Genomic DNA, 22,349 nt, shown 5'->3' with positions numbered 1-22,349 from the left:
CATGTGGAATGATGAAAGTGCAGCACTATACTGCACGCATCAAAAGAAAAACGAAGGGAAAAAAGCCCCCACCAACAGCAAAACACAGCAAGGAAAAACAGTGTCACAGATCATTTCTAAAGGAAACAATGACATCCCTAAAGATGCAGGCAGCTGAAATAGAGACCGGATCTGTACATTCTTGGTGAGTGAGTCTAATAAGTTAAATTCATTTTAACAAAATGCTCTTGAAAAGCTGATATCTTTAAGTCTTACTGTCCCATCTATTCATTTACTTCCACTTGTCCAATGCAGGATTGTAGGAGGGGCGGGGACTATAGGGCAAGAGGCAGGGTACATCCTGGACAGTCCACCAATCTGTTGCAGGGCTGATACACAGAGACAGACAGCCATTCACACCTTTGGGAAATTTCGATTCACCAGTTAATCTAACCCCGCTAATTGCATGTCTGTGGACTGTGGGAGGAAGTTGGAGTACCAGGTGAGAACCCACACAGACACACAGAGAATACACAAACTCCACACAGAAAGGCCCCCAAATCCACCATGCACCGAGCAGATGGTGCTTTGAATCCAAGACCTACTTGGTGTAAAGCAACAGTACGAACCACTGCAGCATCATGATGCTGAAATCTTACCTTTACTGAAATTTTATGGTATTGCTGCTCATAGGATATGTGGAAATTTTGACAGTGTTAGTACTGACATTAAAATGTCTCATGCTGTTACTTTCTTAAAGAAGAAACATCAGAAGACACCCACTTGTACCTATCATGCAGAACATTAAAAAACTAACTGGAACTAGTGCATATTTGGCTTCCAAGTGACAGAAACCCTGGCCTGGTTGTTAACACGGACAAGTTATTTCATTTACAATCTGGGAACCAGATTTTGAACGTTTCTGGAAGCCAGCTGACATCACTAGTTCCTCTGCTGTCACTCTGCATATTATCTTTCTCAAAATGCAATCCCTGTCTTGCTCTTATTATGGACTGTTTACCTGCATGCAACCACAGCCAGCTCTAATACAAGCAAACAAATACAAGAAAGCTTCTGGTACCAAAATCGAATCCCTTCCCTGCTGACTCTGCATATTCATATCTGTTTTAGGACTTTTTCCAGAGGCAATTTGCTGAAGTGATATAAAAGATTTGATCATACCTACTTGAAGAAAGGGACAAACTGTGAGAGAAGCCACTACTGGTGGTGCTGCTGCTCATTTCTGTCACAGGATTAAACTTTAATTTTAATCAAGACGCACACTCATTGTCCTACAAGGAGGCACAATTACAAGTCAAGAGGGATGGCATCATTAACGTGGGACAAAGCTTGCTGTTTGCTGGCTCATATTCTCTGTGCAACAAAAGCTTTTCCAATTATAATCTGTGCCTTATGGTGTACAGTAATGAGCCTGTCACTTACTGTAGCACATCCATGTGTGACTGCATAACAAAGGTGCCAATATTATTCTGCCTGGTAGTAATAATAATACACAAGCAGACATTGTTGCTCTAAAATGAAAAGCCGATGCTCTAATGAAGCAGTGACACTCAAGGCTTCTGATTTACATCACAATCAGCACTTATATCCAGTCATGAATTTCTCAAGTAGCGGTGAATAGGTCAAGCCGCCTGTAGTGTCAAACCATCCCATAGTAATCACACAAGATGGATGGAGACATCGTTATGTTGTGTTCAGTCTCATTAGTTAGTGGACATATTAAGTGATTGCTTGTGGTCAGCTAATCTGTGCTGATTATATCAGCATAACCAGAGAACAGGCTGGAGGTAGGAGACTGATGGAGAGGGAGCGTGTGGAGATGTCTGTGTGTGTGTGTTCAGTGTGTGTGGGAGAGAGCTGATATGCAAGCTTCATCCCACTCACAGAAGGTGACGCAACACCTCACACACTCTCAAGCAGCGCAAATCCATTGCACTACTCATGGCCACAACACAATGTGTGTGTGTGCGTGTGTGTGTGTGAGATCACATATAAAGATAGCAAGTTTATATACAAATGTTCATCTACTTTTTCCTTTTTAACTTTAACACTCTCTCGTGCACACAAAAACACACAAAAACCCAAATTTCTCCCTTTGGTGATCAGCGCAGCAGTATCACCATGACAACAGTTGATGCCACCTGCAGCGTTGGCTAGCATCAGAGGCGGTGCTCATTAGTTACGACACACAATGACGGTCCGGACGGTATACATTTGCATTATAATCCCACCCACTCATGACATCACCACCGCGCTATCATTTATAATAAAAGAGGGAAGATACAGCGAGGCTACTTTGTTGAGATCATTCCTTCTGTTCTGCAGAATCACACAACATTTACGATTTCATGTAGCAGCTGATCAGAATGAAAGAAAGCAGGCAGGGCACGTCAGTCATGATGCCCGAGGGTTTCCGAGCAAGTCTGAACACGTTAATGTTTCCAAGTCATTGCTTTTAACCTTCAAGTTGCCCCAGTGTGTGTTTCCATATGATGTGAGCAGAGCACTATCACAGCAGAAGAAGAATAAAGAACCACTTCTGTCTCGCGGCACCTGTTTATGATTTCTCATTTATTCAGCATTAAAGCGCTTTTTCATTTCCATGAGGCCATGATGTATAGATTCTGAGTGTGGGAGGTGAAAATTCACAGCTATGGTGTGAAGACTCCAAAAAAAAAAAAACTTACTTTATTTAATTACATAGTGCCCACTCAAATATTAGACTTGGAGTTTAATCGCACACAAGCATACTGGGGTCCTAGGTTTCCCATCAGACCAATGTACAAGGTGAAATAGTAGGAACGACAAATCCACAATCAGCTGTGAAAGAAAAGCCTACACATGCACATTGGTATCCCATGAGGTGCTGGGAGAGTGGAAAGTCTTCTCAGGAAGAGGAGGATAATGAGCCACTCTCTGCTGAAGCAGTGTGTGTGTGTGTGTGTGTGTGTGTGCTGGGGAGAGTAGGTTGAACTGTACTGTGCAAAAAGGCAGTATAGCTAAAGCATTTGTGACGTAGCTCCCACACATTTTCCATTTTAATATTACCGACATATATAGAGGATATTTTTAGACCTCATTCTTAGAATAAAACAACCACTGTAAATTTGTTACTCTGTCTTTTACACCTTTTGCTTGTGATAATACTGGAATCTGCTGTGATTAAATACATTTTAACACTTTTCTATTGAGTGGGAACATCTGACAGACAGCAGACAATGTGAAACCAAACAGAAAACCGATGTACTGCCTCTCCTGCTGATACTTTACATTCAGACTATTCCAACTAACAGTCCTAACATGATCGACAAGCTGACCTCTGTCGCTTGATTCGCTGTATGCTCAGATGGACATTTTATGATGGATAGTTTATGATTTTAGGATCGGATATCTAATCAGTCACTAATTGTCTCCGTCTGTGTCTTACTCTCTCTCCCACTCTGTCTCCCTACTCTGCCCAACCCTCTCCACACCCATTTCCTTTGACCACTAAACACATCTTTAAGGCTTTTAGAGCTCTTTCTGGAGAGCCAGTATGACCTTCATACCTCTTGTTTACTATTCATCAATTATAGAAAGAAATGGGTGGGGCAGTGAAAGAGAGGACTGCTGTTTGTGTGCACAAAAAAAACCATTTTAAGCGTGTAGGGTTAAACTTTTGTGTGTGCTATAAAGAGACTCAAACTATATTTGCCTGCTGGTAGCAAATAACACTATCAAAGTACAGCCAAAAGTCAACATCCAGGCTACCTATACAGATGGATTGACTGGAGCGCTGATAGCGTTTAGAATCAATAACATTACTGTCATCGAGGAAGAGGCTTAGCAACAGACACCACTGAGATAAAGTCCAGTCTAAAATCCATATGATTCCAAAACTATATCATACTGTTATGCTTTATATGGTTTTTTCAAAAAGTGTTGAACATTTTAAACAATTTGATTAAAGATTAATGAACATTTGTGTATTGTTAGCTCAACAATCTAAACCATCAAAACCTTAACTGGCTCTGGCCATTAGCACTTGCAAGTTAATGTGGGGTTTATAGTCCCAAAGAGAGAAAGACTAAGAACCAGTTCACAAGCTACAGGGAGTCCTGCAATGCATAGCACTATAGAGATGACAGTATGCGTGGGCTGAATGCTGGTTAACATTTAGGTATAATGTGAGAGTGAGAGTGAATGAATAGTGGCATTGTAAAGCGCTTTGGGTGCCTTGAAAAGCACTATATAAATCCAATCTATTATTATTATTATTATTATTATTATAATCAGGAAAGGAAGTGACAGATGATTTTACGACGAAAAGGAAGAAGTGCAAGTGAAATCATCAAAGATTAGAAAAAGCACAGATAAAAAGCACAGACAGTGGCTGAAGTGCTTCCACTCCACTACAAAGATACTGTTTATGATCACTTCTGCCTCAACTCTCTTTTGCTGTAAAGAGCAAAAGAGCAAGAAATTAGGAGCATCACAATACTGGTTGGGCTATATATTTTAATGCTGCCCCCTGGAGACAGTAGAAAGTTATTACATATAGACATGGGTCTGCAAAGCTCTGTGTATCATAATGGAAGCTTGATATAACCAACACACACACAGTGTCAAATGTATCACACCACATTTATATCCATACACTCTCTCTGTGGGACCGAGAGTTGTGTTAGTGAGGGCGTGTTTAGCATAATGCCCTATCAGTCATGCAGTAAGTGTCTGAGACTTGGAAATGGTAACACCCTGGGAGAACACAGGCCAATATGATTATTGCAAGGAGGTGGGTTACTTTTTTCTTTTTTCATAGACTGAGCTGTAAATCTGTAGACAACTGTAAAACTGCTGCAGGGTGGAACACAGAGTGGCTCGCCTTCCATTCAGTGTCAGATCAATAATGTTTTTATTCAGTACAGACACCATTTACTATTCTGTAACCCAGAAAGAAATCAGCTGTGAAAAATAAGAAGCTACGGGAAAATGCTTCATTTGGATTTCTCTCATTAAAGCAGAAAAAGGGGTTTATTCTTTAAATCTTGATGTTGAAATTCTTATTCTGACACATATGCTACAGTACCACAAAACATCAAATACTAAAATAAGTGTTTGAGACTGTTACACATGCTACCGCACTTTACAAATCTGTCTGGAATCTTGTAATTAAGGTAGGAATCCATGCATTCATGCATTTATTTATGCATGTTTTATTTTATGTCACTGATGCTTTTTATGTGCTGATTATACCATATCAGTAGAAGGACTCACTAATGGCCAATCACATCATCACATCTGCAGCACTTTCCTAATGTTCTGATGTTTCAAGCTATTTTACCCCTCAGAAAACTAGTCTAATATCTGCAAGAGATGCTGAGTGGAAGGCACAGCTTCCTCCATTTAAAAATCTGATATCAATAACAAGCAACATCCAAAACATTCATGCAAAGTAGAGAATGGCCTAAATGTCTCTTTATATTTTTGCATAATGTAATGATAAAAATAGATTGCATAACACTGTGGAAACAAAGGGTTTCAAAAGGTGGTGCTTAAAAAAGACGAGAACAATCTAAATAGAAAATTACCAAAGTCAGCTGCTGCAAATTATTTCAACATCTGGAAGATCCTAATGTACATCATGCATGTTCACATTTGTTCCATTTTTCCACACTACATGAGCATTATTGACTCAGCATGTGGAAACTCAATAAAGTGGTGAAGCACTAGACAGCTAACTGGACATAAAGCAGGGTTTATAGCTGGGTTAATGGCAGTCTCATCATACTATAGTTAGGTACAAATTTGAAGGTACAGTCCAGTCCGGCACACTCTCCACAATAACTGCGTTCACACTGTTTGGTACAAAAATGTGTAAAACAATTGTAAAATTTGATTAAATTAATGATGTTGCTCTATCCAGGATGCAATCTGCCTTTCGCTCCTCATGTCAACTCAGATAGGCTTCAGCCTGCCCCTCCCCCCATGACCCTGAATTGGATAAGTGGAAGAGGATGGATGGATGGACAGAGGATATATATGCTCCAGAAGACAGCTATAAGAATTATAGATTAATCCGGTCATTACGAACCAACTGATGCATTATTTATATGTTGCTATTTAGTTTATCTTAACACTGCACTGATAACATAAAAAACACAAAATATTCTACTTACTTAAGTATTCAGAGGTCGTTTAAAACCAGAAAGATCAAGTATGAACCCAGGGGAATTATACAAGTAAATATACAAACAAGAGCAGTTTGAGACTACATATCTCTGCAAAGACTGAAAGTTCTCTCCTCAGTTTATGTGACCTCAGAATCAGATAGGACAGCTAATCAGGATCGGTTTATGATATTTTCTTGAGAAAATCTGGACAGAGTCTCACAAGTATTCTTATTTACATCTGATATGAATTTGTGAAGATATGTCAAGAAATGTCCCTGAAGTCTCTGTCCCAAGAAATCTGACAACTGTAAAGAATCCTTAAAAAATGTTAATTGTCCCCTAAAGCTGATGATGCTCAACTTGTCTACTTTTGCTTACATTCAATGCACCAGCTCAACACCAGCCCCTAAATAAAGTGCTATAAAGGCAGTTTAAAAAACATCATCTATCTTTCACTTGTATATAATTCACAAACACGGATAGACTTCCTATGGCTCGTTTTATAATAACGTCCTAAATGAACCGTTACACATGGGGTGACAGTGATGCCTCTCATCAGGTCAGTCACACACCTTCAGTGCTAAGATTTTCATTTCACTGTAGACTTGCAGTGAGGAGACTGCTCAGCTAAATGATGGCTTTGCCATGGCAACACACCGGCTCTCTGGGTCTCGTACACTATGCCAGGGCTCATTTCCATGACAACATTATCAAAATCTCTACCATAAACAGAGTGCTGCTTCAGCTTCAGTTTAAAGCTGCCCCTCACTGCCTCCCTGTTTTTTGGCTAAGAAACTGAAACTGGAGAATGTTAGCTAAATAATGGCACACACACACACACACACACACACACACACACACACACACACACACACACACACACACACACACTCAACAAAAACTCAGGTAAGGTTTCATGCTTCCCACCATCCCTAAAGCACAACACACACAAACACACACACAAGCGGGCATACACACACAGGTTGAGGTGTGTGTGTTACCTGGCTTGCAGTGATACAGTCAGTGAAGGCATTCCTCCTGGAGAAGAACATAAGGAGCTGCTGCCAGCGTGAGGAGGACGTGGAGGGGGAGGAGGAGGCGGGAGAGGAGGTGGAGGGGGAGGAGGTGTGGGGAGGTGCCAGCTCCTCCGAGGAGCCCCGCTTGGGCCCCAGCTTCTGTTTGATACCTAGGCCCGCCCCTTGACCCCCGGATGCCCCGCCTACCCTCGAACTGCGAGGGTACAGGGTGTTGTTTCCAAAAATATAGTTCATCGTCTCTGCTGTCTGATCTTCCCTTTGACAGACAAGATTGAGTTCAGGTGGTAACGCTTCTCTGCTGCTTCATCTCCAGTCTCTCTCATCTGTCACTCATCGCTTTCACAGTGTCCCTGTCTAAATATACAGTCCAGCTTCCCTTTTCTTGCAACACTTTCTGAAAATGATGCTGCCTTTGTGGATATTTTTATCTCCTCTTCCGAAGTTTTCTCTTAATAATGTCCCTTTTATCTTCTTTAGCTCAGGATTAACAGAGCAGCTGGTGGAAGGAGAGATGAGGAGGAGGTAGAAAGTGCAGGACAGGTAGACAGGGTCCACTTAGAGTTGAAGCGTGAGTCTGTCTCTCAGGCTCTTTGTGTGTCTGTCCACCCATTAATCCATCTGCCCGTCTTTTTTTGTTCTCCATCAACTGGTCCATCATCCCATCTTCTCTCTAGCCAGGAGAAAGGTCCAACATCCACATCTCTGGAAATCCAAAATTCCTCTCCTCAGCTGCGTTCTTGCCTCTCCTCAGAGACAAGACAAAGTGAGGGGGTGTATGGGCCAGGCACACAAGGATATGAAGATTGATTATTTAAGGGAGTTCACTCTTTCCCTCTGTCTTTCCTCCACCCCACCACCTCTTTCTCCCTCCCTCCCGCCTTCTCTCTGAGTCCAAGGAGATGACCAGTCAATCTCCCTGCTGTCACTGTGTGTGCTCCCATTAAATATGGAAGGAGCAGGGGAGGGAGTGATGGGTGGCTGAACGGATGAAAGGAGGGAGGTGGAAGGATGCAGGCGAGAAGAAGAGCATCTGAAGTAGGTGGATGGTTGGAATCATTCTGCAACTCTTCTCTTTCTCCTCCCCTCTCTCTTACATCTCAGTTGTTTCTCCGTCTCTCTCTCTCTTCTCGTCTCTCTCACTCAGTACATTATTCAGTCTCCTTTTCTTTTCCTACCTAACCCCCACCCACCCTGTCTGTTTCTTCCTCTCTCTCTCTCTCTCTCTCTCGCACGCTTATCTTTCAGCAAATTGTCTTTTCCAGTCTTTTATTGGAGCTGCAACCCGATGCCCCTTCTCTCTCTCTCTCTCTCGCTCTCTTTCTCCCTCTCTCTCTCCCACTGTTAGATATCATTACTGGTGCAAGCCACGCCCCTACATTCCAGCCAGCCAATGAAATAACAGAACCCCCCTCAGTACATTCACACATAACACATACTCCAAATACACACACACCCTCACACATATATGTACACACATATGCAAAGATGCCTGTTGCAGTGTGAGGAGGAGACACGGTGGAAAGAAAGCTGAATGCCACCGAAGAATACGGTGAGCGCTGGCACTGGCTAGACAGATAACGAGATAAATGTTTGTGTGTTTGTGTGTGTAGGTGTGCTGAGGTGTCTGTGTGCTTTTGTGTGTGTGTGTGAGAGTGGGTGGGGGGATGGGGGGGAGACAATCTTGGAAACCGAGAGACACTAAGGCACAGTAATAACAGGTATGCTCCCAGTGCGAGTGTGTGCGCTGAAGTACATGCATGCTCGAGGTGATGTTGGTTCTTTTTTAATGTGTGAGAAAGAGACAGATCTTCTCCTGAGGCTGTTTCCAGACACTGCAGCACCCAGCTCTCCCACACACTCGCACTCACTCTTTAATGCACGTGCACGCACACGCACACACACACACACACACACACACACACACACACACACACACACACACACACATAGAGCATGACTCCAGAATGGAAAACAACAGGCTGTTGCTGGGCACCAACTGAGATAAAAGAAAAGAGAAGACAGGAGAGAGGCAAGACAAGCAGGCTAACAAGTGTCCTCACAGCATCCCTGAAGCATGGCATGGAAGTCTAGAGACTTTAGCATGCATTAAAATTGGCTGGCACATCTGGGTCAAAGGTCAAACAAAAGATGGGCGTACACAGGTTAGACTGACCCTCTTACAACAAAGCCGACTCATCCTAAGTGATGTGGACTTCTATCTCTGGTGTATACAGTTAGCCTACACAGCAAGATTAGCCTCCTAGAGGATTAGCCACAGGTGGAGCGGGACCCCTGTCACAGCCTTTTCCTGTGTTTCCTAGGGAACAGTAACTATAGTAACAGCTTTGAGACTCCTGAAATACACCTGGTGCTGGCTGACTAATGTGTTGTTTCCTAAGATCTGAACAGATATCTCAGAGATTTGTTAGGCTTCTTCAGAGTCTAAGATGGATCCTAGACCAAGTGTGAAATATAGAGGATCGCTCTAAATCTGACTTGAATTGCCCTAAATTGCATGGGACTTCTGTGAATACTGCAAAGTATTTTTATTTATTTATTTATTTTTTTGAGCAGTTAACATTTCAGTAGGTAGGTTCTCTCTTTTAACCCAAATCCCAGTCTTTACATAAACATTGCCAAGCAGCTTTGGTGCCTAAAATCAACCAAACAGCAAAAAATAAATAAATAAATTTAAAACCAGAGATCCCAGATTGGGCTCAGTACATAATATAAACTGTATATAAAAGATGGAAACAGTAAACTAAAGGCACTATTATTTTGAAGCCTTGAGTCTTGACTTTTTACAAACACTTCATTTTCACCCATATAGCCCAATATTCGCCTCTTGTCAGTAACATGGTAGCCACACGCTAAACACTCTTTAACTTTTCAGGCCAGGAGGCTACATTCAAGTGTGAGGGAGGGAGAAACAGGAGAGTCGAAAATTTTTCTACCGACAAGAGATCAAAGCATGTAAAATATAATAATAACCAGTGCAGCCAGTGTAGAGTGCCTGACGAGCCCAGTTATAAGTACACTGTTAAGACTTGACTGCACACCGTGTTTGCTGCCTCCTAAACAATAAAGTTCCATTGGAGCAGCCTTTTAACGCCTCTGTCTTTCTCTTGCTAGCAAAGTTGACCTAGACAGTAAAGCTAGTTAGCTACCGGCTACGACACAGAACCCGACATGTTAACCAGAGGTGTCTTTACCATGATTCCATCCAATGAGATGACGGTGCTAGCAGCGGGCCGCCACTTCTCTGAGTTTGAGACCCCTGGTGTACATGAACTGGAGATGCCAAAAGGATACTTTGCACTTATTGCTAATTTGCTCATATCAGCACGCTAAATCCCCAGAATAAAAAAGCAAACATAATAGTTGCTAATTCAGCATTTTGGGATCATCACTGTGAGCATGTTAACATGTTGATGTGAAGTTTGTGGCGCTAGTGCATTCTCACAAAATCGTTCTGTATCAGACTCTTGTGCTTTATTGTTGTGCCTTTGTCTAACATTGCTAAGTCAAAGTAGCACTATGCTAACTTAACTTTATTTTCCATTTTTAAAAAAGAAATGGTAGTCAAATGAAGAGGGCTCTGATACAGATATATCACAAAGAAGTAAAAGGCAGGCCCAGTTATAGTCCACAATATTAAAGCAGATAAACCTCTGGTGCTTCCAATATAAGGTGGATGCTTGTAGTTTTATACTGCTTTAAATTAATAAATTCTCTATATGCGTACTTATATGCTCTTTGTTGAATTTGACTCATTCCTGCTCATTCATTTTGAGTTTCATTCTTTCTTTCCTATTGGGCCTGTGTTGCATATGTCACTGAGACCAAATTAAGTGTTTTCTTCCACTGAAACACTGAAGGGTTTTATTTAGAAACAGTAAGTGTTGCATTTGTGTTAACAGCATCATGCAGAAATCAAAAATCAACTTTCTGTTGTGGAAAATTGCCAAATATGATTAATTACACGTCTTAGAGGAAGTCATGAATAAAAGCCAGTTTAAAATATACGCCTGTCACATTTTGCAGTTGAGAAAAATAAAGACCTCTAACCTTTTTAAGGAAATATTCTATTTATGAAAAAGTTTTTAATTGTCTAAGAACATTACAAAGAAAAACTGATAGCAGAAATTTAACACTTCACACACAACACAAACATAAAACAACTATATCTGCAGAACACTGCACTGATGGAACCTCAGCCGCTTGCATTACCCACTATCAGAGGGTGTGGAGCGCCAAATCAGTCATGCCGCCTGCAGTGCAAACACTCAGTTAAAGCATATTATCCTCATAACTGGCATGAATTAACGCTGGAGGCATATTATTAGACTCCCCTGGTCACCTTCTCATACTGTCTGCAACTAGCCACTACAACACAAAGTACAAAACACACACACACACGTCAGCTGACACAGCATTATTTCTGTAGCACACAGTCCCTATCACAACCCTTAATGTGCGTGTGTCTCTCTCTCTTTCACTTTTTCCCTCTCTCTCTCCAGTCAAATGTCAGCAAGTGAATGCCAACTCTATTAATATTTCAGAACCAATTAAATAAAAGCACACATCATGCATGTTTAATGTTCGCCTGCTGAGAGAGCCAAATTTGCCATTCTGTCCTCTACAGGTAGGCCAGGCTGGTGATAGATAGCCTCGTGTACAAATGCTGTGTTTACTGTTTTTTTTTTTTTTTAACAAATTATTTTCTCCTACTGATCTGGCTGAATGACCTAGAACCTATTTTCTGTCCCAGCTCCACAGACTCTAGACAGGATGACCCTGTAAGCACAGTAACCCAGAATTTTCTAGACTTTCTGAACTAGTAACAGGACCCATAGAAGTGCTGTCATGTTCTCTAAAGAATGAATATACATTTGGAACATGGACACAGACCAACACCTGAAATGCAGTTCTGCACTGTTTGTTCTCACATTGCAATAGCCAGCTTGTAGATAGCTCTCTGTCAAACTCTAATATGTATTATCTTACATTGTCTACAGCCGTAAAGGGACCATGATGCAGTCAGAAGGACTGTAAAGCAGGCGCCATACAGATCTATAGTGCAGTGGTTCCTAAGCATTTTGGCTCCTCACCAGCTCTTCCATTAGATTCCTCTTCGATTCTGGTAAGGAGAATTTTGCAGAGCTATGTCAAGCTTTCCTTGTAAATGCTGGGTATATAAAAAAATGGACATAAAACACTGTAGCATAGACAAGCACAAACCCAAGCAAAAAGAGAGTCCCAATAGGCCAAGACGGATATTTAGGCTTTTCTGACTGAGGTCAGGATTGGCTTTTTTTTTGCTACGCAGCACGGTCTAAGTTTGTGATTTAAAGCAACAACAATCAATATGACAATGACGACGATTCAAATAACTATCAGCTCAAGGTTATGGTCATAGTGACAAGTCAATTCATCAGATTTCCCTCTTCAGCTCTTCAGAACCTTTTAGCATCATTCAGCTCTTTGTTTGGCCCAAAACTTGACGGTTATTGTTTACAGTGTTGTTTTTATTGTGACAAAGCACGTGGGCATTTTTTAAAAGAGCAATATCTGCTTAGCATCAAAAGGCAGACAGAGAAAAGCATTTTTCACAACTGCTGTTAACTCATGTGAAGTCTCACAGGGCCGTTCTGTACAGGGTGCACATGTTGCCCTTTAGACATGCCAGTTGCCCTTGTGTCCTACCTATATTAAGTCGATGACTGCCAGCTCTAGCTATCATTCAGTACTAACAAAATTACGAGAATCTTAATACTGCACAGTTTCACTTTAATGCTTTTAAGGACTTGATGATCTCTCATTTCCTTGTGACCAGCAAGCATTGAACAGCTATTTTCAGTCAGATATGACTAGCTAGGTGGCCCGGCTCACTATTTTTCATACTCGTTTAGAAAAACACTGCAGTTTAGAAAATTAAATTACCTTGTGGGCTGATGCAATTGCACTCCGCTACATGGCTGCGTACCAACACTGAGCAAAGTACATCAGTGTTAATTAAGCAGAGCACAAGAGGGTGGCAGTATAGGGAGGATCAAATCTGTAAGCTCCAAATGTTTAAATAACTAACTTTTTGAGAATCTAGCAGAAAGGGCAAGCTACTTCTGTGATGTTGTCCTATTAAGCACTTAGAAACGGGATTAAGTTTGAGCGGCAGGTCTCTCCCTGAAGGTAGACAAAGGCTGTGCGTTAAACGGCCGGACCGGCACAGTGAAGCAAACATCCCTGAAATGTTACAGTGAGCGGACGTCTTACTCAATGTTAATTACTATTACTGTAAAGGAAAAAGAGTTTGTTTGGAGAGGAATGAATTGGCTGACTGACAGGCTGATTAACATCCAGCAACAAATCTGTGCTCTGTGTCTGTCTGCCCATAATTCTCCCTTCATCCCGTTTTTTCCCATCACTGGCCCTCTCTGTCTTTACTTCCTGCCTAATTATCTGCATTAGCTTAATGACTAGGAGCCACTGAAGCTTCTGAGTACACCATGTATGTCTTACAGTCTGTGTGTTCAACACAGAGAGCAAAACGCTTTTTATGTTCCACTGCTTTCAGTCTCTGCAATAGATATACGGTTTGCCAGAGACTTTTTAAAGCAAAGTCAATTATACGACTGCTCTTACCCTCTATTCAGCGACAAACTGCTGAGCAGCTTTGTCAGTATTGATAAAAAGCATTTCCATTATCCCAACATTCAGTCGCCAAATCATATTAAACAGTTTGATGAATAGAATTCAGTCAGATATTAATTTGTGAAGGCATAACCCTGAACAGCTGTGAACTTTGGGAGGCCTCTTCTGCCCCCTGCAGTTCACAAACTGTAACTACATGCATTGAAAGGAGCTCAAACTGGAGATTTGACAGAGCTCCTCCAACTGCATTCTAATGAGCACACAAGATACAGACACAGCAAGTTTAACATGGGTGACATGAAACGGGGTAGATAAGATGGGTTATAACCTACAATTTATCGTAAAGAGCATGATTACATATCGACACTGCAGTTGCACAGAAGACTATATGTGCTCGCGCCACATCCATGCAAGACCATGTGTGCAAACACAAGTGGGCACCATCACAGAAACATTTCAAACATTTTTTAAAAAATACACAAGGTCTGTATTCACATGGTCCACAGAAACAAAACAACATAATGTTTTGGTTGTGGTTTCAAGAAATGAATGCAGCACAGAAAGTTTGAGTAGATTTGTCTACTAAAGGTACTACATGTAGCATTTTTAAACGCCAGCAAAGTAAGTATATCATTGTAAAATTAATTATGTTATAAGGTATAGCTACCATCAAAGACACACTTTAGAAGTCGTGTCGTTTCTTAAAGATAACATTAAAATGGTCCAATCCCTCCACACTGCCTCCCCTCCAGTTGTGGCCCTTTTTCTAAAAATATAAACATGCTCACTTTTCATTCCTTCTGCCATCTGCTGCTTAGACCTCTGGCACTGTAGCAGTAATTGCACACAGGGATCGCACAGAGTATCCTATTAACGTTGACTTACTAACATTTTGTTAATGTTTAAATGCTGCATGGAACACCTTACAAAGTTTCTGTGCACTGTTAAAACACGATGTTTGAATTTCACCCAGTACAGTGAAGACATTCTGCAGATGTGTCTCACAGAAACGCAGAGAAACCTGCATGCTCATTTAATCGGAAGTTTACAAATGAGAAACGACCAAAAACACAAACAAATGAAGCTACGAACGCATGCCAGGATTACCTGGTAGTAGGCGTGACTTTGAGAATAGAGAGAGGAGAAAGGTGGGGCTGGGACTTCATTCAGCCTCTCTCCCTCTGGGTGAGGCCACGCCTCGTCATCAAAGGAAACCTCAGGTGATTCTACCTACAATGTACAGACATGAGCTCAACAAAGTTCGACACGCATACAAACTAATATGTTTAGGTGCACTGCGCTCTGATCATTGCACAGGTGTAAGACCGACATATACTTTTATCTAGAATATATTTCCTTCTTAATGATGGTTGTGCAAAGCAAAGGGAGAAAACAGAAAGTACGAATGGTCACATCTGTGTTCAATGGAAATTAAAATAGCTGAATCTCATTCATAGTCAATGATCATTAATGTAAACTTGGCAAAAAAAGTATAGAAATTTGTGTTTGGTGGATTATTTCTTTGTTGTAACAATGTTTATTGGCTACAAAATCCTATGCTGTTGAAAGCCTGTTTATTTCCCCTGAAATGGAGCCACATTTGTAAAGAAAATGCATTTGTGGGTTGTGCCAATGAAAAACTTGCCACACACACAACAGCCTGGCACCTGCTCCTCATGATGGTCATCAGCTCAGTCATATCCCGCTGTGGGATGTCATCCCATTCCTTGACCAGCATTCAAGTCAACCAGTGTGGCTGTGCTGGTCACTCTGGCACAAACAGCACAGCCAAGCTGATCCCACAAGTGTTCAGTGGGGTTGAGGTCTGACCTGCAGACAGGCCACTCCATCCTCTCCATTCACAAATTCTGCAGTTAGTCTGATAAATCCCACAATGTGGAGGCAAGCATTGCCATCTTGGAGGACATAGTTCGGTCCCAGACTGTGGAGATATGGGACCTGCCACTGGTTGCAGAGCCTCTTCTTGATATCTCTGCATTGCGATTGCTACCAGTGAGAACACGCCTCGTTTTTTCATTGAGGAAGATTCTGCCCCACACCATCACTTTGACACTATGATCCAACTGCTGTAGTCAGAATCTGGACGTAACAACGCCGAACATAACATTCCTCCAGATGTTCAGGTTCTAGTGCACATGTTACCGACACCAGCGCAAAAAGGCTTGATGGTGTACACCAGTCATGGCACCAGAATCTCAGAACAGATTAAACTGTTTGGCATTGACAGACAAGATCTGACAAGTCTCACACTCAACACTGCTCAAACCAAAAATGCATTGTCCTTAAAAATGTGGCTTCATTTAAGGGGAAATAAAGTTTCCAATCATATCATATCATATCAAATTTATTTGTATAAATTTCCGTACTTTTTGTGCTAAGTTTATTTAATTTAAAATTATGGTGAAAAAGAGGTATGATAAATTGTGAGCTTGGAATATTTACAGGAAGATATTATATTAATAAATCAGAGATAATAAACACAGAAAAGTATGTCTGTGTGCGTGTGTGTGTGTGTGTGTGTGTGTGTGTGTGTGTGTGTGTGTGTGTGTGTGTGAAGACAAGGGAAAAAAAGGTGGAGGGGGTGGTGGGGTGAACATGGGGAGAACAGGATGGCAGCTCCATCTGTCATACACAAGGAAGCCAGATCCAGCACCTGTGGTCACGCACACACACACACACACACACACACACACACACACACACACACACACACACACACACACGCATGCATGAACACACACCATTTGGAGAGCAGAAGTTCTCAAAATAAACCAAATATCCAAATACACGCACACACATAGTTCCCCATCACAGATTTTATACAGACAGACAGGTGATGAGCTGCTGGAACGGACCGCTCTGCAGAAAGCAATGATGATAATGCAGATAATGATGCCATGCTGTGGTAAGGGCCAGGATATCAAGACCTCGAATGCATCTCCATAAAGTAAATGGAGATAAATGTGATAAGAGAAGGTCACAGGGGAATGAGCTTAAGTGCAGATGGCATCCAGCAAGAACGGCAGCCCAAAATTCTTTGGTTCAATCTGCAGGGGCATGCAGTAATTGATGATTGTCATTATTGTCAACAGAAGAATTGGTGTAATTTCAACAACAACAGAAAAAAAGTTTTAAATATAAAACGACAAGAAGGGAACATGCAGCCACAAGGTGGAGCTCCATGACAACTGTGTCTTCATCATGCTGACAAAATGAAGCGCTTCAGCTTGGTCCAAAGATCTCCCAGCGGACAAATACTGAACTTGTGCTGACTGACAACTGAGTCAGTGCAGAGACAATCAGATTACAGCATATAATGACTTAGATGTGACACCCCACTAATACACATCCTCCTCAGCTTTGGCTGCCAGCACTGAGAGCGGACGCAACTTACTCACAGACAGACACAGTACCACTACTGACAAAATAAAGACTTGATATATTAAAATAAACTGATAATCACACATGCCAGAGTTTTAAAAGGATGCATTAGTGCGGGAGACGACAGTGATGGGGACAAGTTAAAAAAAAGGAATTAAGAAAAGTGAAGAAGTGATATTAAAATCTGCTTATCCTTGTGAAAAAACCCTACATTCGTTACTACAATGTGATAGGAAGTAATTTGTCATTATCAGTGTGCATATAATTTTGTCTATTTAATGAAAAGACCATAATTATAATTTACCAGACACCAGTAAAGCTGACAATACACAGAACATCAATATAGAGCAGAAGGAAAAAGCATATACATTATGGATATGCATAGAGTGTGACCAACGAGTGTGTGTGTGTTAGAGAATACACAACAGTGTGCTCTCAGAGCTGTGCGAGTACAGAGACGCGAGCACTAATATGTGGACAGATACAGTCCAATCAACCAAAATAAAAAGATTACCAGGCTACGCGGTGCGATTAGGAGTGTGTGTGAGAGCGATAGAGCGTCAGAAAGGAAAGAAAGACAAAGCGGGGGGAGGCAGACAGACGCAGAGTGAGTGCAGAACAGAGATAGTAATGGGCCTCATTACTAAAAAATGGGACAAGCATTCGACTGAATCCCCTGCATGCACAGTTCTGCAAAAGTATTCTCCTGGTACAAAGAAAGGCTCTGTGCATGGAAGCAAATTTAGGGCAGTATCCGTGACTTCTAAGTACTTTCGAAAGAGGCCCATCTAATTCTGAAGTCATAGAAAAAGTTCCCCTTTCTAGCTGTCTGCGTCACCTTGACCAGCACCACAGAAAGTCATCAGCTCCAAACATAGAAGGTAGAGTAATGAGACCCCATTGCAGAATAAAATCTCAATATGTTTTGCGGATTATCACCCTATCAACAATAGGACTGTAATATTAGATCAATTTAGACAATATCAGTGAACATCAGGGATGTGATGGCAGCTAATTAAACAGGTTTTTTTGCTGTAAATATTTGGGTTAGGTTAGTTTGAAAACTTCAAGCTTTCCAACAATACATTCCTATAGACAGGGGTGCACATAAGTGGTTCGCAGGTGTGCATGCGCTGTCAAAACAAAAGATGCCCACCAGATAAGAAGTTGCAACACGCGTTTGCGTACATAAGATTTTCTGGAGGGGGACAGCTGGCTTCAAACAAATGCCAGCTCACCTCCTGCAACCACTTTTCTGAGAATACGTGCTTCTTTTGCGTTCCGGACTCCTTCTGACATTTCTCTGGAGGTGGAGGAACACCAAAGTAATTGCTTAAAGGAGCTTCTTTGACATCTTTACCTCTAAACAAATGTGTGTCCTCCTCCAGAAAATCCTATGTACGCAGACGCGCGTTGCAACTTCTTATCTGGTGCGTGTCTTTTGTTTTGACAGCGCATGTGCACCATCTTGACTTTCAGTTTACTACGTTTTCTGCTTTTTTAAAACAAAATCTGCTTTTAATAGCTGAAGAATAACACATCTTTTTCATATTCCGGCAACTCAAAGCATTTGGAAAATATTGTGGTCTTGGTTAAATACTGAAAAGACCAACCAGGGCTGGAGGGATGAATATGTTTATTTTACTAATGTGAGCCACAACCGCATAGCCCTTCTCAAAATGGTTTTGTGGCCGAAAACTAACAACACACAGTGATCAGAATGTGAACCACACCCTGCAAATCTGGAATCAATTTTAACATGTTGCTTAATGGAAAAAAACAAAAAACAATCCAACAAAACACTGCTGTGTATATACCTAATAATAGGAATTATACCAAATTATTAAGGGAGACCCATGATGCTCACTTCCGCCTACTTTACTAGAGTAGCTTTGCATGATTCACAGGGACAATAGTCTTGATTTATACAACACTGAACCTTGGTGCAACCCCTCAGTTCATCTGCTGTCTGAAAAAAGCTCTTTCAGCTCCCTTCTTTAATGACCTTTAAGTCAACTTTCTCCTGATTGGCTGTCTCTCTTAAACTGGTTTGAACATCAGGTTCAACATGTGTCTGAAGTGACCCTTTGGTACAGAGTCAAGAGCGCATAAAAACTATGAAAAAAGCAGCATTCATGCTCATGTATCATTTTGCCCGTATAAATACAGAAAAGCATTATAGATACTGCAAACACGACAAAATCCTGAGCTGTCATGTGAGGCATTAGCAACTGACTCATGCATGAATATATACAGTGCTAGCTTCAGGTATGACACTATGTTTGTCTGTGTTGTAGAGTCAAAGTCACAGAGACAGGCGGCCAGGGTTAGTTACCTGAGCAGGCGTGATGTGTGTATGAGTGACATATCCATGAACGTGTTGAATCTGAGATAGCTGACGCTCTGCCACCTGAACCAGCTCCGCTCCCCGGAGGTCATTGTGGCGACCGAGAGAGCCGTCCCTCCCCAGTGACCGTTCCCTTTCTCTCTCCATGGTTCCAGCACTCCCTTCATCTCTCCTCCAGGTTCCTCCCTCCCTACCCAGGGTCCCTCCATCCCTCCCCAGGGTACTTCCTTCCCTCAGCTCTCTGGCTACTCCCATTTGGTGATGCTGGCAGGGGTGATGGTGGAGTTTTGGGGCACCTGGTGATGCCCCTTCCTCTTCTTGACACCGATACTTCTACAGTCAGAATGGAGGGGAAAAAATGCGAGGAGGGAGGAAACCAGAGGGAAATTTGAAGGAAAAGCAAGTAAGGGCAAGGAAAAGACCCCCAGAGACACAGGAGCAACAGGGCAGAAATGGTTGGAAAGATGGAATATAGTAAGATGGGATAAAAGGAGGAGAAAAAAGGAAAAAGAGGAAGAAAGAGATTAAGTTTGAAGACAAGTTCAGAAGCAGAAAAGCTTCAGTAAAGCTGGAAAAGAAGAAAGCATTAGTGCAAATCCGCAACCAGAATAAAAAAGCATAGCAGAGCACGAGTGTGCGTGCACACATGCATGTGTAATGAGATGTTTTTGTAGTACAGTTTGTGTGTGTAAGCACATGGCCCAGTCCAGGTGTACACTCAGCATGGGAGTAATTGTTTCCTGAGCTTTCCATATCATACACATGTGAACGTGAGCACACACACACACACACACACACACACACACACACACACACACACACACACACACACATATAGAGGAAAGAACAGAAGTTTGCTGGCAAAATAAGATGCAAAACTGAATAAGGACAGTGAGTAGTTGACTGACTGCCTCAGGGAAAAACTGTTTCTTTCTATCCTTGTCATCGCTCTATACCTTCATCACGCCTCTATGCCTTCCACATCTATGACTCTCACTGCACAAAGTCTTATGAGTTTCTCTCCTTGCTCTGATTCCACATTCCCACACACTCTCACTGGCTTCCTTTTAATCTTTTTTTTAAAGTATTTGATGATGTTTCTGCCTAACTGGACAGAGTAAAGCAGAGGGAGTTGGTGAAGCATGTGGGGGAGGGATGCCGGGTCCTTTGCTAGTTTTTGAATCTATGACAGTTTGTGTATACTGTGTAAAAACTGAGCCAGCTGAGCAGCAAGAAAAGGGACACGCTCCTGTACACTGATTAGGTGGATCTGGCTAAAATCCTTTATCCCTCATTAATTTTGCTGTTAAAATCTAAACCAACCGCAAAAAGAAGATACTGATAAAGAGGCACAAATGGGTTTTAAAGCTTCAAGACAAATGGAACTTGAATCCTCCGATCATATCATGATAACAGAGTAATTTCAGCTAATATAGCAAGTCAAGTCAAAAACAAATAATCTAAATAGAATCTAGTTCCACATAATATATTATGGGCTTTGGACTCGCAGCTTGAGCCAAACCCTGGTGTGAAATTGAAGTCAGAATGGATTGCATACAGTGTGAAAAGCTCCTTTAAGAGGTTTGTTGCTCTCCCAGGGTAGACTACTTGGCAGCTAACTGCATGCAGACTCAGTGTACTGCTCCTATAGCAAGACATACACCAGTTGAGAAGTTTACTAATGGCATGTCTAAAGGCAAGAATGGGCACATTTAATATATCAGAGTTTTCTCTGATATATTAAATGTGCCCATTCTTGCCTCCACAGGGGCAGGAAAGACGCTTGTTTGACTCTTATTTTCTCTCTACTTCTGACTGACATGCTTTTGGTCTTAGCCGTCAGCACATTTCTGTTCACTTCCACCAACCATTAACGCTGCAGTCTTTCAAGACTCATACAAAATACTTTAAAAAGTGTTAATTTTTAACTCCACATATTTATTCTGGCCCTCAAATATTTCTGATGTACTGCACTTCTGTGTTGGCTTTATTTTTCAAACCAGGAAGTTACATACATCTTTTACACTTTTTGCTGAAACCTATGCTTTTGGCAGCTGACATATGCTGACCATATTATTCCTATTTTTGTCCAAGTTTAATATGTATATCACTGCTGTGATAGTGGTGAGGTAGAGAGCGTACAGCCCGATCCGGTGGGGAGGTGTGGGATGCCAGATCGGGCGCCCCTCCTCTCTGCTCTCTCCTATCTTGTCACTTTTTTCTTACTTCCTTCTATCACCTTTTCTATCCCTGTGAAGAAGTGAGGCTTCATAAATATTAAAGAGGTAAGTATTATTTCTCAGTTGCAGTGAATTGATAGAAGAAAATAAATTGTAGAAAACTAAACAGAAGAAAGTAGAAGAGAAATAACAATTTAACATAAATCAGTGACGCACTCCAGGGCCTGGTCAACCCTGGCAAGGCTTCCTTGGATGAGGGTGTCTAGTGATAATGGTCGAAACACCCGATGAATTCAAGGTCTACTACTGACGATGTGTCTCAGTTTTTAATAAGATAATCTAGATCAGATCTCTAATCCCTAAACATAACCAAGGAAAGTTAAAAATGGCAGATTAGCTTGGGATGAAGGACTCAAATACCCTGTGAAGTTGAGGCACACAACGATGTGTCCCGTTGGTGAAGTTTCTGGGCTGCCTTTCCTCACAACAGCCAACCCTCAAGACTGTCTCCATTGGAAGCAACGCATTATCAGGGATCGTAGCATCAAGTCCTTTTACTGAATCAGAACTAAAGCTATAC

The 22,349-nt window shown here is 41.7% G+C and overlaps 1 protein-coding gene across 6 annotated transcripts in view; it reads right to left on the bottom strand.

Moving 5' to 3' along the window:
• The window catches only part of LOC147309625 (discs large homolog 1-like protein), a 112,781-nt gene that overhangs the window by 62,720 nt on the left and 27,712 nt on the right, over positions 1-22,349 (bottom strand). For 3 of the 6 annotated variants that reach the window (XM_086269546.1, XM_086269547.1, XM_086269551.1), the window contains 2 exons: positions 19,578-19,922; positions 14,948-15,070 (listed from right to left, as the gene is read on the bottom strand). The exons of 2 other annotated variants lie outside the window; for them this stretch is intronic. In XM_086269546.1, the coding sequence (XP_086125672.1) occupies positions 14,948-15,070; positions 19,578-19,922 (468 nt within the window). The remainder of the gene's footprint in view (positions 1-14,947; positions 15,071-19,577; positions 19,923-22,349) is intronic. One more of the 6 variants, XM_086269548.1, reaches the window with a different exon arrangement.

Source organism: Aulonocara sp. 'chitande type north' Nkhata Bay, linkage group LG17 (genome assembly GCF_057382095.1).
Source record: "Aulonocara sp. 'chitande type north' Nkhata Bay isolate Kocher_YH1m ecotype deep benthic linkage group LG17, A_spYH_male_GT1.1, whole genome shotgun sequence".
NCBI classification, from domain to species: Eukaryota; Metazoa; Chordata; class Actinopteri; order Cichliformes; family Cichlidae; genus Aulonocara; species Aulonocara sp. 'chitande type north' Nkhata Bay.
This window is presented reverse-complemented; position numbering and strand designations above follow the sequence as displayed.